Source organism: Medicago sativa, chromosome 8 (assembly GCF_051527215.1).
Source record: "Medicago sativa cultivar Bolivia chromosome 8, Bolivia_mono, whole genome shotgun sequence".
Taxonomy (NCBI): Eukaryota; Viridiplantae; Streptophyta; class Magnoliopsida; order Fabales; family Fabaceae; genus Medicago; species Medicago sativa.
In genome coordinates this window covers 69,251,081-69,267,033 of record NC_140756.1, presented here as the reverse complement: position 1 = coordinate 69,267,033, position 15,953 = coordinate 69,251,081, and the positions used below count along the sequence as shown (strand labels likewise).

General features: G+C 37.9%; 2 protein-coding genes across 2 annotated transcripts; one reads left to right on the top strand and one right to left on the bottom strand.

Moving 5' to 3' along the window:
- Positions 1-1,763: 1,763 nt before the first annotated feature.
- LOC146900956 (uncharacterized) lies at positions 1,764-2,636 on the bottom strand. The gene is made up of 2 exons (XM_085736995.1): positions 2,633-2,636; positions 1,764-2,329 (listed from the first exon to the last, which is right to left on the bottom strand). Exons 1-2 carry the CDS (start codon positions 2,634-2,636, stop codon positions 1,764-1,766), a joined length of 570 nt encoding a protein of 189 aa, XP_085593121.1.
- An 8,014-nt stretch (positions 2,637-10,650) lies between these two features.
- LOC146900955 (uncharacterized) lies at positions 10,651-11,184 on the top strand. The gene has a single exon (XM_085736994.1). The coding sequence runs from the start codon at positions 10,651-10,653 to the stop codon at positions 11,182-11,184; it is 534 nt and encodes a 177-aa protein (XP_085593120.1).
- Positions 11,185-15,953: the final 4,769 nt, after the last annotated feature.

Sequence of the window (15,953 nt, the reverse complement as noted above, 5' to 3'; positions counted from 1 at the left end):
AATCCGTCATTTTTCAAGATGTAGCCTGTCAGGTGTGGTGGTGCGACGAGTGACTCCTGTCCTCCGTACCGCCTCTTTTCGTCAGATCTATCGGCGCCGGTGTTTAGGTTGCTGGTTTCTGATGGTCTTGTGCGTTTTGCTGATGGTTTTTCTTGTCTTCGCAACGGCGGCGGCGTTTTCGTCTTCAGCTGTTGTGTCTTTTGTTCGTTTTTCGTTCTTGTTTTGTTGTTTTTTCGTTTTGGGTTTTTCTGTGGTCCTACTCAATCCGGATCTGCCAGTTTTATGTTGGTGTGTTGTGGCAGTGTTAGTCACGGTTTTGGCGGTGAAAGGAGGTGGATGTGGTGATGTTGTGGTGGTTTTGCTTTGGTGGTGGAGATGTTGTTCACGAATTTGGTGGTGATGTGGTGGTGGTTCGGGTGGAGGTCTTTGTGTGGTGGTGGTGATGCAGTAGTGGTTTGCAGGTGATGATAGAGTGTCGTTGGCGCTGACAGCGGTAATGGTGGTGCACATGGTTGTTGGTGCAGTGATTTGTTGTGGATTGGTGGTGAAATGTGGTTGTTGGAGGTTTGTCGTTTTCTCCGACTGTTTTCGTGGTTGTCACATTAGCTTTTTGTGGTGGTTGTGTGGTGGCTAGATGGACGTGATTACGGCTCACAGGATGGTCACAGATAGTGTTGGTTTTGCTTGGTTGTTGTCGTGGTGGTGGTAGCTGTTCTACGAGAAGGTTGGTGGAGGTAGTGGAGGTGTAAGTTAGTGTGGTGGTTATAGTGGTGTGGCTTTTAGATGGGGTGGTCGTGGATATTGGTGGTGATGCTCGTGGTGATTTTACCCGTGCTTAATTGCGCTCAATTGCAGAAGAGAAGCAAGGTGCAGTTGCACGGGTTTTTGGTAGGTTTGATGGTTATTTTGGAGGGCGTTTAGAGTTTGTTTTTGGGAGATGACTTTGTGGGCTTTTATTGGTTTCGGGGGCCCTTAGTGGAGGGTGTTTTTGGTTTGTTTGTAGACGTTTGTATTTGATGTATGGGTGTTTGTTTGAGTGTTCCGCATACGGCATACTTTTCCTTTGTATGTTGCTATTTAAGTCTTCTAGCTTAACATTTCTCGTGCTAGCTAGGATTCTTTGTGTTTTGAATAAATTTCATTTTAGCTTCTTAAAAAAATAAAAAGTTGTCTTGTTCTGTGTGAATTATTCAATGTCTTTTGTTTATCTTACGTCCAATTGCAATGGTTCAAAGGCTTTATGTATTTTTTATTTTATTTTTATGTATGTAAGCACACAATTGGATTATGTTGTAGAACCCATTGTTAATTTTTTTCGGGGGGAATTAAAAAATGGTTTTTGATATTTTGTTTAAAAACAGATTTATAAAATTGACATTTAGTTAATACTAGTAGAATATGAAAGACTTGTTAACTTAATCATTCGTGTGTGTCTCTGTGTGTATATGTATGTATTTTTTTTTGATGGAGTGTGTGTGTGTGTGTGTGTATATATATATATATATATATATATATATATATATGGGGTTTGCTAGAACACACCCACTAGTTTTTATGTGGGAGTGTTTTAGCAAAGCTACATCTTAAGGTGTATTTAACCACTTTTTAGTTATTTACTTGCTAAAATACTCCTTCTAAAAAATAAGTGGGTGTATCCTAGCAAATGCCTATATATATATATATATATATATATATATATATATATATATATATATATATATATATATATATATATATATATATATATATTGACAAGAAGGAACTTATTGCATTTCATTGATAATGATAGCAGAGATACAAGATGGAATCCTAATATGAATATGGAAACTAGCATGACGCAAAGCGACTCTAGCAAAGCTATGAGCGACTTTGTTGGCTTGTCTCCGAATAAATCTAACATCAGAGGTTACTAAATCAGAAGCTAACAGGAGTCTACAATCATTGATTACTGCGCTAAAATTAGAGACGCCACTTTTACTGCCATAAAGACTATCTACCACAGTTTTGGAATTAAGCTCAAAGTCAACAATACCTAGCTGCAGATCACGAACCCAGTACATGGCTGATAATAAGCCTAAAGCCTCACCCAAATCCACATCAAGGAGCGGAGACATCCATTCAGTCTTGGCCAAAACATAACGACCTTCATCATCTCGAATGCACATACCAATGCCAACCCGATTCCGAGCTTGAGAAAATGACGCATCAACATTACATTTAAATCTACCGGGACTTGGTTTAATCCACTTAAAGTCGTTCGGGGTAGCGGGATGCTGAGGGATAGGATGACGAATAGACTGAGTATTCCTCCAACTAGTAAGAAGAGATCCTGCACGAGCACAAATAGCTTGAGCTGTTTAAGTAGCATTGTTCCATACTTTGTTGTTTCGATGCTTCCATATACTCCAGAGGGTCACACTGAAAACTTGCTTTTGTTGTTGATCCAAGTGTTGTAAGATAGCAAACACATTGGTTGGAAAGCTTGATCAATATATATATATATGGTTGTAAGACTCGTGAGTTTATATAGACTCAAAAATCTCATGTAGACTCGACACGTAAACTCCACTTGTATGACAAATTAAAATTGACTTAAAAAAATATGTAAATGATACATAAATGACATATATACCCATAATAGAACATCAATTAACATACAAATTAAACATTTAAAATAACATAAAAATTAGAATTTCAAACTCTGTAACAAATTTTTTAACAAAAACAAAAACTCATAATAAAGCAAGCAAACCATAAAAGTAAGTAGATATACTTTAAAAAAAAAAAAACAAATATGCTATTGACTTTAAACATCCAAAGCTCATGTGAAATCATATTTATCAACAAAAACACCATCATCGTCATTATCACCATCATCTTCACCAACATCCTGACCATCATCATCAAACTCAACTCAGATAAAACACCTTCATCATTAACTATAACATAATTTGGATTTTTTAACCTCTATCTAATTAAAGATTATCTTCACCGCCATTTTGCACATCATTATTAAGAACATCAGCTTTCACAACATTTTGATACACAACAACAGAACGTTGTCGAGGAAGGAAGAAGAAAAGGTGAGTAACCTTATATCTTATATCTTCGGTGAGAGTAATATTTTGTTTCTTATCTGAGAGTGAGAGCGAAAAAGAAAAGAGAATTCTATTTAATTGCTTTTTAAAATTTTATTTAGTTTGAGATATTTTAGTATTTCCTTTTAAAAAAATAATAATATGCTTTTTAAGAAAAAACTCATTGACTCATAAACTCGTCATCGACTCACGGGTCTATACGAGATTTTACGAGAGCCTACCACACAAATTTAATTCTATGTGCGATTCCCTCCGTTTTTTCCTTCTAAACTCGTAAACTCGTACTAGTCTACTTCAGTGGCGGAGCCAAGAATTTTATAGAGCCTGGGCAAAAAAAATTATCGTAAATTCACATGTGACATAATATATATTAGCGAAAAGACGGGCACTCACATGCCCGTTTTCCCGCTCTTTTTATTGCGCTAACGTTTAAAAAATATAAACGGTACTTTTTTTATGAAATATATACACACACACATTAGCGTTTAGAGTAATACTTTATGTCCATCTGTCTGTTTTTTTTTATTACGCTAATGCATATAATTTTATTTTAATGTTGCATAATGCGTATAATTATTTTTATAAAAGTACAAGTATAGATGCCTAAAAATATTATACTTATATATATTAGGAGGTAAATGACCTTTCCGAGACCTCTTTGCAGTGAATGTACGAATAATATCAACATTATCAAGAGACTTTTGTTGTGCGCGTGCGAAAAATATTTGAGTTTGCCCAAAAAAAATTTATTTATTTTAAGTGGGTTAATGGACTATTGGGTTTGACGAAGTATAAAGAAAGTATCGATTGAGCCCAGGCGAGTGCCCGGGCTAGCTGGGTGGTGTCTCCGCTCATGGTCTACTTTCGAGTTTGACCATCATGTGTATATATGATTTTTTTTTGTGGTGGCCGGGGTTCGAACCCTCGACCTTGCATATTTTATGCATTGTTCATACCAACTGAGCTAAGTTCACGAGGACGTGTATATATAATTTGACATTGTATGTAAAAAAAATTACATTATTATTAAAAATAAAACCATGGTTTAAAAAGAAATAATTATGATCATAACTCCTTATTTTATTTTATTTTGACACAACTCCTTATTTTTATTATCTTCTAAAGTCACTATTATTTTATAGGAATCCTATCCATTGAGATCAAGTTCATTTTACATTACAGTTAGGTCGTCTAACCGTGTTTTAAAAAAAAGAACAAAAAGAAATATGGTCTAACCTAAATTATGCTCAAGGACATACCATATTTATTTTAAATAAATAAGGCTATGACTTTTTAAAAAACCTATTTAACTATAAAGAAAATATGATAATATATTTAACGGTTTTGTCATGCCTAAGGCTCTGTTTGGTAATTTGGAGGAAAAATGAGAGGAGATTTTTGTTTTTTTTTTTAAAGAAAGGACGAGAGAGTTTTGGAGGGTTGAGATTTGAGGAAAAAATAGAGACATCTTTTAAATTTTTTGAGAAAGTGATTTTGTAGAGAATGACAAATTAATATTGATAATTAATGTATTTTTAAATTTTGAAAGTATTATAACAACATAGATTAGATTTGAAATTTTTTACCCAAATCCACCAAACTTCCCCTCTAATACAATTTTTTAGTTTCTCCAAATTAGAGAATTTTGTATTATGAAGAAAAAAAACTAAACCCCTCAAAACCATCCTCTTCTAAATAAAAACTCTCAAACAGAGCCTAAAACTTGTCCAATTTAGCATGTTTGTGTTGGCGGTGTATGCATTGTAAACACTTTTTTTTTGGGCGGGTTTTGAACCCCGGACCTTACATATATTATGCATTGTTCCTACCAACTGAGCTAAGTTCACGAGGATATTGTAAACACTTATTGATTCAACACTTTGTATAACATTTGTATATATTCCTATTAATTGTATAACATTTGTATATATTCCTATTAATTAAAAATGATATTTGAAAAATGATATTTGTATAACATTTTTGTGACAATTTTTAAAACAATTATCTCTCTCATATTCTCACTGTGTTCTTACTCTTTCATGTCAATATCTATATTCTTTGTATATATTCCTATTAATTGTAAAAAAAGGTTGTTCAAATAACATATTTTCAGGGCCGGCCTAAGGGTCAAGCCACCCAAGTAAGGGCTTCAAGCCTCAAAATTTTGGGTTAAAAAAAGGCCTCAAAATAAGTTAATTTTAGTTATAAATATATAATATGACATACTAATAATCAATATTTATCTAACTTAATTGGTCAATTTTAAAGCCTCAAATACCTTTCGGTCCTAAGTTCAAATCTTATCTTGGATTCAACAAAACTTGATTTATTAGGCTTTTAATAAGCATTGTGTTTTTTTTTTTAATTCCAAAATGTCTCTTAGGCTTTTAATAAGCATTGTGTTTTTTTTTTTAATTCCAAAATGTCTCGTTATAAAATTTGCTTTAGGTCTCTTGTCATGTTGGGCCGGCCCTGCATATTTTTATGTTTTTACATTCCCATGGTCCCACCATAAGGGACGGCACTTCAGTGACATTGAAGAAATAATGGTATGGTGACATTACCAATCAGAGGATGACACGTGGCATCTTGTTATTAAAATAATAAAAAAAACAACAAAAGCCAATTTAAATAAAACAAACCAAACAGAACTCACAAACACAGTTCTCCTCCTTCTTTCTCCCTTGCCTCGTCTACCCAAAATCCACTACCACCACCACCGGTTTTCTTTGCCGTCCGCCGTAATAACCTTCAACCACCACCTTCCGCCGCACTGTCGAACATCAATCTGTTACAAGCCGCCGGAGATTCACGGAATTCTTGTTGTTGAATAAGATTTTTAGCTTGTTAAGATGATTTTTGGTGTGTCAAGGGTTGCAGGAGGGTTGGATCTGTTTAAAGGATCATATTAAATTTGTTATGTGTATATGAAACTGGATTGATGGAATCCTTATCAATGTGTATATGAAATTAAGTTTTATCCATCAATGATATAATTTTTTTTCAATTTATTTTTGTTTAGTATTCTCATTTCTACATTAATTCTAAATTATTTAGTAACTATAACTTTCTGATCTCATGTTTGTATATGTGCTGCACATGCTTTGCTATGAAGTTTGTAAGAGCTTAAGAACACAACTCCAAAATCATTGTCCTAACTAGTTTGTTTTCCGGTTTTTATATTGGTCATAAACATGGTTTTCAGTATCTTGTGATACATGTTGGTTGAGCAAAGAGGGAACATGTATCTAATGAAAACTGGATCAGATTAAGAAAACCGGTGGTGGTGGTAGTGGATTTTGGGTAGACGAGGCAAGGGAGAAAGAAGGAGGAGAACTGTGTTTGTGAGTTCTGTTTGGTTTGTTTTATTTAAATTGGCTTTTGTTGTTTTTTTTTATTATTTTAATAACAAGATGCCACGTGTCATCCTCTGATTGGTAATGTCACCATACCATTATTTCTTCAATGTCACTGAAGTGCCGTCCCACCATAAGGTAGCGATTGACAAACCTAACATACTATCAGACTAAAGTAGACTTTTAAAAGGATTGGATCAAACTTTAAAAAGGAAAAAACAAATACAAAAACCTTTAACACATAGCAAATCATACTTAGCATTGAATTTTTAGGATATTATAACAGAGGACTTATGGGACTAAACATACTTCCATCCATGTCTTGTGATAATGATTACGGATGGAAGTATGTTTCACTTGGTGGTGTAGTTTAAGATTTAAGAGTGTTTTTTTTCTTTTCTCATCGGATCTTAGGTTCGAGTGGACAATGCAAATATTCCTCTGAATTAGTTGGTATATGGTTGATATTGATTTTTTTTAAAATAAAAAATTACATTATCAAGTATTTTTTGTTTTCAAAAAATTACATATATACACTCCGATGGGGATGTTGTGTTCCTTCTCAACAATTTTCACCATTTAATTTATTCTCTATTTGCCTCTCACATCGTCATGTTGGGTGGCATTAACTTTTTTTTTTTTTTTAACAAATGTTGGGTGGCATTAACTAGTTTGTTAAAATCTTTTTAAATGGACAAACATCTCAAAAAATTGACAGGTTCTGTTTGAGCACTTGTCCTTATTCCTTCTTACTAACAGAATAGGAGTTTATGTTGCTTTGCGTTCACGGTTTCTTTTGGTTGGTTAATTTCCACTTTCCAGAGAAGAAAAAAGAATTCTTATGTTAGTCCCGTACCATCATCATATATCACTAAGTAATAACTTGATATATTTAGGGACGACTTTGCTTATTTTATATTATCACATTCGTAATCTATTGCGATTAACAATGTCATTAGCATTAATTTTTTTCTAAGCTAAAATTTTATTATTAAAATGCTAAGACTTTTAAATTATGGGGTAAACTTTAAATACATTTTATTAGGATTTGAACTTTTTAGGATATGTTGCTTGTCCCTCAAAAAAAAAAGGATATGTTGCTTGTATTGCATTTCGGTCATAATCACGTGTACAATACATGTTAGTATATCAATATAAATATTGGAGCGCTGGTTAAAATGTGTCTACTTCTAATAAAACATGAGCGACCACAATGGTTTGTTTACACCTAAACTCAACATATGAGTTTTCGAAATAAGAAACAGAACTACGTTTACATTCTGAAATCACATGACCGAATTCCATAATGTCATCCCCACCATTGTTGAAGCATACAACAATTTTTTTCGAGTCAAGAACAAAATCAATATGTAGATCATGAAAACAATGGAGAGCATAGAAGAGATCAAGAGCTTCCCCCAGCTCAAAATTACAAACGGGAGAAAAACAAATTTTTTTTTTTGCAAGAACAAACACACCTTCATCATCTCTTATGCACATACATATTCTAACATGATTCATATGCAATGAGAAAGAAGCATCGATGTTGCACTTATAACGACTCTGTTACGACTTGACAATAAATTCAACAAATGTACCAAATAGCACAAGTAATAAAGTAATAAGTAGATATAGTCTCCACATGAATTGTTTAACTTTTCTAAAGAATAATCTTTAAAAAATAATAGCGAAGGGGAATTTTTTTATTAATTAGTATCTTGAGGTTACAAGGTTGTTTTCTTACCACTAAGCTATCATCTCTAATTGTTATTTTAGAAGGTATAAAAAAACTAAATTTAACTAATTAAATATGTATGTAAATAGTAATTGAGTTAAGAAACTATGAGTGAGAAACTAGAGAGAGAGACTGTGGGGGGGTGTGGGTCCACTGGGACAAATGTGAGAGAGATTTCTAAAGGGAAAGGTCCGGCAGGGAGTGGCTTGCCGGCGCCAGGGCGGAAGACATCCTTCCATCACCTGGATAACACCACTACTCCTTTCTTCTTCACTAATTTTCCAGAGGAAGCTAAAACTTCTGATCTCAGGAAGCTTTTTGCCGGTTTTGGTTTTGTGGAGGAAGTCTTTGTGCCGAAGAAACTTGATAGATGGGGTAAGAGATTTGGCTTTGTTAAGTTCAAAGAGGTTGAAGATGAGGATGAGTTGGAGGAGGGCTTGAAGGAGGTTTGGTTATGGAACTCAAGGTTGAAGGTTAATAGAGCTAGGTTCCAAAGGGAGGATCAAAAGAAGAAGGTGGTGGTTGCGAGGCCTTCTAAAGTGGTTAAAGGTGGAGAAGCAACAAGGGTTCCAGGTATAACTTTCAAGAATGTCGTTACTGATGTTGTTCTTTCGCTGGAGGCTCAACCATCAGAAGAGCTACTGGATTCTCTGAAATGGTGTTTCGTTGGTGAGCTTCACAGTCTTATGGATGCTGCTGAGGTGAGTCAACATTTGGTTATGGAGGGGCTGCATAGAGTTAAGGTTACAGGGATGGGAGATAAGCTGATGCTTCTATACATAGAAGGGGTGGCTGAGATCGAATCAGTAATCTCCTTACACAAAGATTGGTGGGACTTAATGTTTAAGAAGGTGGTGAGGTGGTCTCCTCAGATTGTTGCTGATACAAGGACAGTGTGGTTGAATGTGTTTGGTATCCCACTTCATGTGTGGGATGAACCACTCTTCAAGAAGCTTGGGGATCTTTTTGGTGTGTTTTTGGATTTTGATGAAAAAACGATAACTAGGAAGAGGCTGGACTATGCCAGGATCAAAATTACCACTGATAGAAAAGGTTTAATAGATGACAAGGTAAACCTCAAAGTGATGGGAGCTGCATTCTGTCTTTGGGTGGTGGAGGAGGGGGGAGGGAGGCGGTGGCTGCCGGACTTGGCGGTGGATGCAGGGGAGGTTGCCTCGTCAATGGCATCACGTGTTGGGGATGTTGTTGAAGGAGAAGGGGACCCATTTTCAGATTATGAGGACAGTCCTAGATTGGTGAATACTGCACCCCTAGAAGTCTGTCTAGACCAACCTTTTGCTGATACTTTTATGGGGACAGAGGAACAAAGGCATGTGCAGAAGGATTTTTCCAAAGGTGATCAGTCTCTGTGTCCTTTTTTAGGGAAGGAGTTTTTGAATGACCCTATTGCATCATGCCACGCGGCAAGTATGGGTGAGGGTGTAGATGTTAGAAAAGAGGAACTTGACAGATGTATTAGAGAGGAAGTGGGATTGGATGGGAGTGGGTCGGCGAGTGGGAAGCAGGTCAGGGGTGGTAGTGATCACGCGCCAGCTTTGTTGACTGCTCAGCAATCTCTTGTACGCGCACCTGCTATTGAAGACGTTGGTGCTGGTGTGGGCCAGGGTGTTGACTTCTGTGAAGATATTTGTAGTAAAAGTGGGCCTATGCTATCAGCTGGGCCGATTTTACAGGATGGGAGCCAAGCCCACTCTTGTAATTCAAAAAGGCGTCGCTCTTTAAAGAAAAAGGGGGTTCAGATAAGACTCCAGGAACTATCTTTCTCCGTCTCTTCTAATCAGCAAGAGGACTCAATTATTCCGGACTCAATTCAGGTGGCACATAGGGGTGATGAAGGTTATTTGGATGTGGCAAAGGTGGATAGGGAGGATGTGGGGAGGGTGAACCGACATATTAGATTTCTCTCGGACGGCTCGGATAATTCGGACTTTAGTGATTCTATTGAAGACTTTGATGCAGAGGAACAGAGGATCTTATCTGCGAGGCAAAAGTCTAAGAAGAAGAAGAAAGTAATTTCATTGGCCAAGAAGAATTTAGGGGATGCTCAAGATTTCCCTGTAGAAGGTGGCCAGAAGACGCATAAAGTAGGTAACAAGAGTTATAAGGTTTGTTCTACACATAGAAGGACGGTATCCCAGCCGCTATGCAGAGACGATGACTGGAGTGAGGAGGAAGGTCTCGATGGGGGTCTTGGCAGAGGAGGAGGTCAAGCGAGGTCTTTACAAGGCTCCGGAATTGGTCACTTTTTCGGAGATAATGAGGATACTATTGGAAGAGGTAAACAACTGAAAGTCCTTGCGGCTAAAAGGGTTCTTAAAGTCCAAAAGGAGGCCGGTATGTCTTTTACTATGAATGAGGGTGGCATTATTGATAAGTTAGTGGAGCTAGAAGAGGTGTCTGTGAAACGTAAGATTAACAAGGAGGAGGGTAGGTCGTGTCAATGATAGTGACGACCTTTAATGTGAGAGGCTTAGGTGGGCGGGTTAAGAAGAATAAAATCCGAGAACTTGTTAGAGAAAATAATGTCGATTTTTTGGCGGTGCAAGAGACGAAATTGGAAGAGGTGACTTCATCCTTATGTTATTCTATATGGGGTGATGAAGATTGTGATTGGGTATTTAGGCCATCGGAAGGTAATAGTGGGGGTATTCTTTCTATTTGGAGGAAATCTAGTGCCACTTTAATTGAAGTCTTTCAAGGGGAGGGTTATGTTGGAGTTGGTTTGGATTGGGGAGTGGAGAAAACTAGATGTGTGCTTATTAATGTTTATTCAAAATGTGATTTGCCGGCTAAGAGGAGATTATGGGACAACCTTATTAGGGAACGTAACCTTAGAAGAGGAGGTGTGTGGTGTGTTGTTGGTGATTTCAATGTGGTTAGAAGACGTGATGAGAGGAAAGGGGTGAATGCGGAAGCGTCGGCGGATCAAGTCTTAGAGATGTTTTTGTTTAATAATTTTCTTGGTGAGATGTAGTTGGAGGATCTTAATATTTTGGGTCGTCGTTTCACTTGGTACCATCCGAATGGGAGATCGATGAGTAGAATAGATAGGATGCTTATCTCGGAAGAATGGGCTCAAGTGTGGGGGGAGAATGCACTTTGGGTGTTGCCTAGAGATGTTTCCGATCATTGTCCTTTGGTGCTAAAAAATGGAGGTTGGAGTTGGGGCCCGACTCCGTTTCGTTTTAATAATTTTTGGTTGAATCATAGTAAGTTCAAAGGGGTGGTCGAGGAGGCTTGGAGGAACCAAAGTATACCCGGATGGATGAGTTTTGTGTTAAAAGAGAAGTTGAAGGGCCTTAAATTTAAGATTAAGGAGTGGAATAAGGTTGAGTATGGTGGGATGGAGGAGAGAGTGGAGAGTTTGGTGGAAGTCATTAGAAGTCTTGATGAGAAAGGGGAAGAGGGTGTGTTGAGTGAGTTTGAAGTGAGTCTCCGTAAAGCTAAGTTCCAAGAATTATGGAGGCTTCTTAAGGCTAAAGATGCTTTGATTGCTCAAAGGTCTAAGTCTCGTTGGCTTAAAGAGGGAGATGCAAATTCCAAGTTTTTCCATAAATGTCTCAAATTAAGAAAAAGTAGGAATTCTATAAAGGCCCTCAAGGAGGGTAATGGTTGGGTGGTGTCTCCTTTTGAAGTTCGCTCGAAGGTGGTGAACTATTTAACTAATCATTTTGCGGCTAATAGGTGGGAGCGGCCAAAGTTGGATGGGGTGAATTTTTCAATTTTAGCGGAGGAGGATAATAATCTCTTGGTGGCCCCTTTCTCTATATTGGAAATTGAGGCGGTGGTGAAAGATAGTGATGGAAGTAAAAGTCCGGGTCCGGATGGTTACAATTTTGCTTTTGTCAAGGAATTTTGGTATTTAATGAAAGATGAAGTTAGAATTATGTTTGATCAATTCCATGCTAATGAAGTATTACCTAAAAGTATGTTGGCGTTTTTTGTGACTCTCATTCCTAAGGTTTCTTCACCTATGGAGTTAAACGATTTTAGGCCAATATCTTTGCTAGGTTGTCTCTACAAGTTATTGGCTAAAGTGTTGGCTAGAAGGCTAGCGGGTGTAATGAATTCAATCATTTCACCATCACAATCGGCGTTCCTTAAAGGGAGGCATTTGGTGGATGGGGTTTTGGTGGTGAATGAGTTGGTGGATTTTGCCAAGAAAAAGAAGAAGGAGTGTCTTATCTTTAAAGTCGATTTTGAAAAGGCGTATGACTCGGTGGATTGGGGCTTTTTGGAGTATATGATGGGTAGAGTGGGTCTTTGTGCTAAGTGGGTAGCTTGGATGAAGGCGTGTGTCTTTGGAGGGAGTATGTCGGTGCTTGTGAATGGTAGCCCTACGGAGGAAATATGTATTAACCGAGGTCTCAAACAAGGGGATCCGCTTGCTCCGTTTCTTTTTTTGTTGGTAGCGGAGGGATTTAGTGGTTTGATGAGGAATGCGGTGGATCGGAATTTATTTGAAGGATTCCAAGTTGGTCGAAATGGTTTGGTAATTTCCCATCTTCAATATGCCGATGATACCCTTTGTATTGGCAAGCCAACCGTGGAAAACCTTTGGGCTTTGAAATCTCTTCTTAGAGGTTTCGAGATGGTGTCGGGGTTGAAGATTAATTTCTACAAGAGCTCTTTGATAGGGGTGAATGTCGACCCGGTGTTTATGGATATGGCATGTAACTTCTTGAATTGTAGTAAGGGGAGTGTTCCATTTAAGTATTTGGGTCTCCCGGTGGGTGCTAACTCGAGGAGTATGGCAACTTGGGATCCTATGGTGGAGAATATTAGTGGGAGGTTGAACAATTGGGGGCATAAATATATTAGTTTTGGAGGTAGATTGGTGCTCCTTAATTCGGTTCTAAATTCTATTCCAATATTCTATATGTCTTTGTTGAGGATGCCGGTGCAAGTTTGGCGGAGGATAGTCCGGATCCAAAGAGAATTTCTTTGGGGAGGTGTCGGTGGAGGCCGGAAGATTAGTTGGGTGAGATGGAAGTCGGTATGTCAAGAAAAGTGTAACGGTGGTTTGGGGGTTAAGGACATCCGGGTTATGAATGTGAGTTTGTTGGCAAAATGGCGGTGGAGGTTGATAGACGGGAAACCCGCGTTGTGGAAGGATGTCTTACAAGCTAAGTATGGTAATTGCGTTGACAAGTTGTTGGAGGGGGGGAGTGGAGCTTGCCCGAATATCGCCTCCCTTTGGTGGAAGGAGTTGTATAAGCTTGATAATTTTGGGAGTGTCAATTGGTTTAACTTGGAAGTGGAACGGAAGGTGGGGAATGGGTTGAATTCAAGCTTTTGGAATGATCCGTGGAATAGGGGTAGATGTCTCCGAGAAAGATACCCAAGACTTTTCTCGATTTCAACACAAAAGGAGGCCAAAGTGGGAGAGGTAGGGGTGGCTTCAGACCAAGGTATTGATTGGGTCCTTACGTGGAGAAGACACCTCTTCATGTGGGAGGAGGAGGTGCTTCGAAGTCTTAAGGAGGATTTGGAAATGTCGAGGTTGTCCTCTAATGAAGATGTGTGGAGGTGGAAGTTGGAAGACTCAGGTGTTTTCTCGGTGAAATCGGCATATGCAAAATTGGAGGGTTTAGTTTTATGTGAGGAGGTGTGGAGGGAGGGGGAAAAAGGGGTATTCGTTGATTTGTGGAAGAGTATGGCTCCTTCTAAGGTGGTAGCTTTCACTTGGAGGATGCTTTTAAACCGCATTCCAACTATCTCCAATCTTGCTTTGAGACATGCTATTGGTCCGGAGATCTCGCATATGTGTCCCTTGTGTGGAAGGACGGAGGAAACAACTAATCACCTATTCCTCCATTGTGGTTTGGCTAGCAAGGTTTGGCTAGTCTTGATGTGGTGGCTTGACCATGTTTTCATCACCCCTCCAAACCTTTTTGTTCATTTTGAAGTTTGGTGTGGGGGGGCTAGAGATAAAAATGTTATTCTTGGTCTTAGGTTGATTTGGCAAGCAACGATTTGGGTGTTGTGGAAAGTCCGGAATGAGAGGATTTTCAAAGATAACATAATGGAGGTTGATGAGATTGTTGACAAGATCAAGGTGTTGTCGTGGAAATGGATGTTGAGTCGAATGACCACGCCGTCTTGCCTCTTTTATGAGTGGTGTTGGAACCCTCAATTGTGCCTTGCTAGGAAAGACATGAGGAGGTAGTTTTTTGGTGTCTGTTTTGAGCTTCTACTGCTGCTGTTTGGCTGCTGTTATGGCTGTCCAGCTGGGGTTTGCAGCTGCTGCAGTCAGCGCCTGCTGCTGGTAATTGTTTTGTTGGACAGCGGCCTTTTTTGCCTGCTGTAGTGCTGTACGGTAGTTGGTGTCCTTGTTTGGGCTGTGTTGTAACAGTGCAGGTGGTTTTGTCTTGTTGTTTTGGTGGGTTAGGTGGTCGTGGTGGTGACGCACGGGTATGCTTGTGTTTCGTCATAAGTATATGCCTGCGTCACAACTATTTTGGATTGGTTCCTTTATTTTGGGTGGTTTTTTTAAGGGGTTTTTGTTCGAGCCAAATTTCTGTGGCAACCGATTTCCCCTTGTTTGTATTTTTTTTTTTTCTCCATCCGAGCTTGTTAGTGCTTCTCGCACGGGCTCGTTGGTTAATAAAATTTGCCACTTCAAAAAAAAAAAAAAAAAAATTAACTAATTAAATAATGACAAGCAATTGTCTCGTGTATGAATTGCACGCTCCTACTTCATTTTTTAGTGACTCATTTCTAGAAAATCACCTGAAAATAATGGTGTAAAAAAATTATAATTAGCGTATTATTATTGTTCTCTTTTTTACTTCAAAGATATAGAAAATTATAATGGATGTATTATAATTGTTCTCTCTTTTTTTTTATGTCAAAGATATTAAAAAAGATCTAGTTTTAGTTTTTTTTTTTGTCTGTAAACGAAGCGACAAACATCACTATAATTCTCACACAAAGTGGAAGATCCGATGTTGAACCAGGACACACCACGAAAGATATCAAGCCTAACAATGTTGGTACTGTTGGTTGTGTCAGGCCTTGCAAAATTTCAAATTATTTAGTGACATACATTTGTTCTGAATATGATATTTACAATAAATTATAATTAGTACATTATAATTATTCTCATTTTTATTTAAAAGATAAAACAATAATTAATTTATCACCGCTAAACGCTTTAGCACAAGGAGTGCCAAAACGTCTAGACATAACAAAGTTCAAACAATCATGTACAACGCCATTAAGGCGCAAAACAAAACAAGAGGAAAGAAACGGAAAAAACAACAACAAGCTAAAAAACTGAGTTCAAGCAGGTTAAAGGACTCCGCCGCCACATTTGATAATCAAAATCAAAATTAGCATATTTCGATTTCAACCACCAAAATGACTGAAGTTTTACCCTTTCCGTGTCTTCTTGGAAGAACCCCTCAAGCCACCAAACTGATACAAATGCTCAAAAAACTGACAATGAAGAACTGTTGAGAGACCAAGCCAACCGGCGATAAGCTTCCACAAATCACCAAAAAAACTGCACGTAATAAATAAATGCTCCCTATCCTCATTGGAACCGCAATTAGCAACACAACCTTGTTCAGTTATGGGTAAGACCCTCCTTTGGAAGAGTTTATCTCTAGTAGGAAGCCGATTAAGAAAAAGACGTCAAGCAAAAATCAACACTTTTAAAGGCACCACTTTCAGCCACAAGAAATTGTTATTATTATGCTGATGATATCTATCGTGATCCAATTCTGTTAAAAAATAATA

What these genes read in the sequence shown, in the direction of transcription:
- LOC146900955 (XM_085736994.1), top strand. Translation starts at nt 10,651, where the DNA reads ATGATAGTGACGACCTTTAATGTGAGAGGCTTAGGTGGGCGGGTTAAG.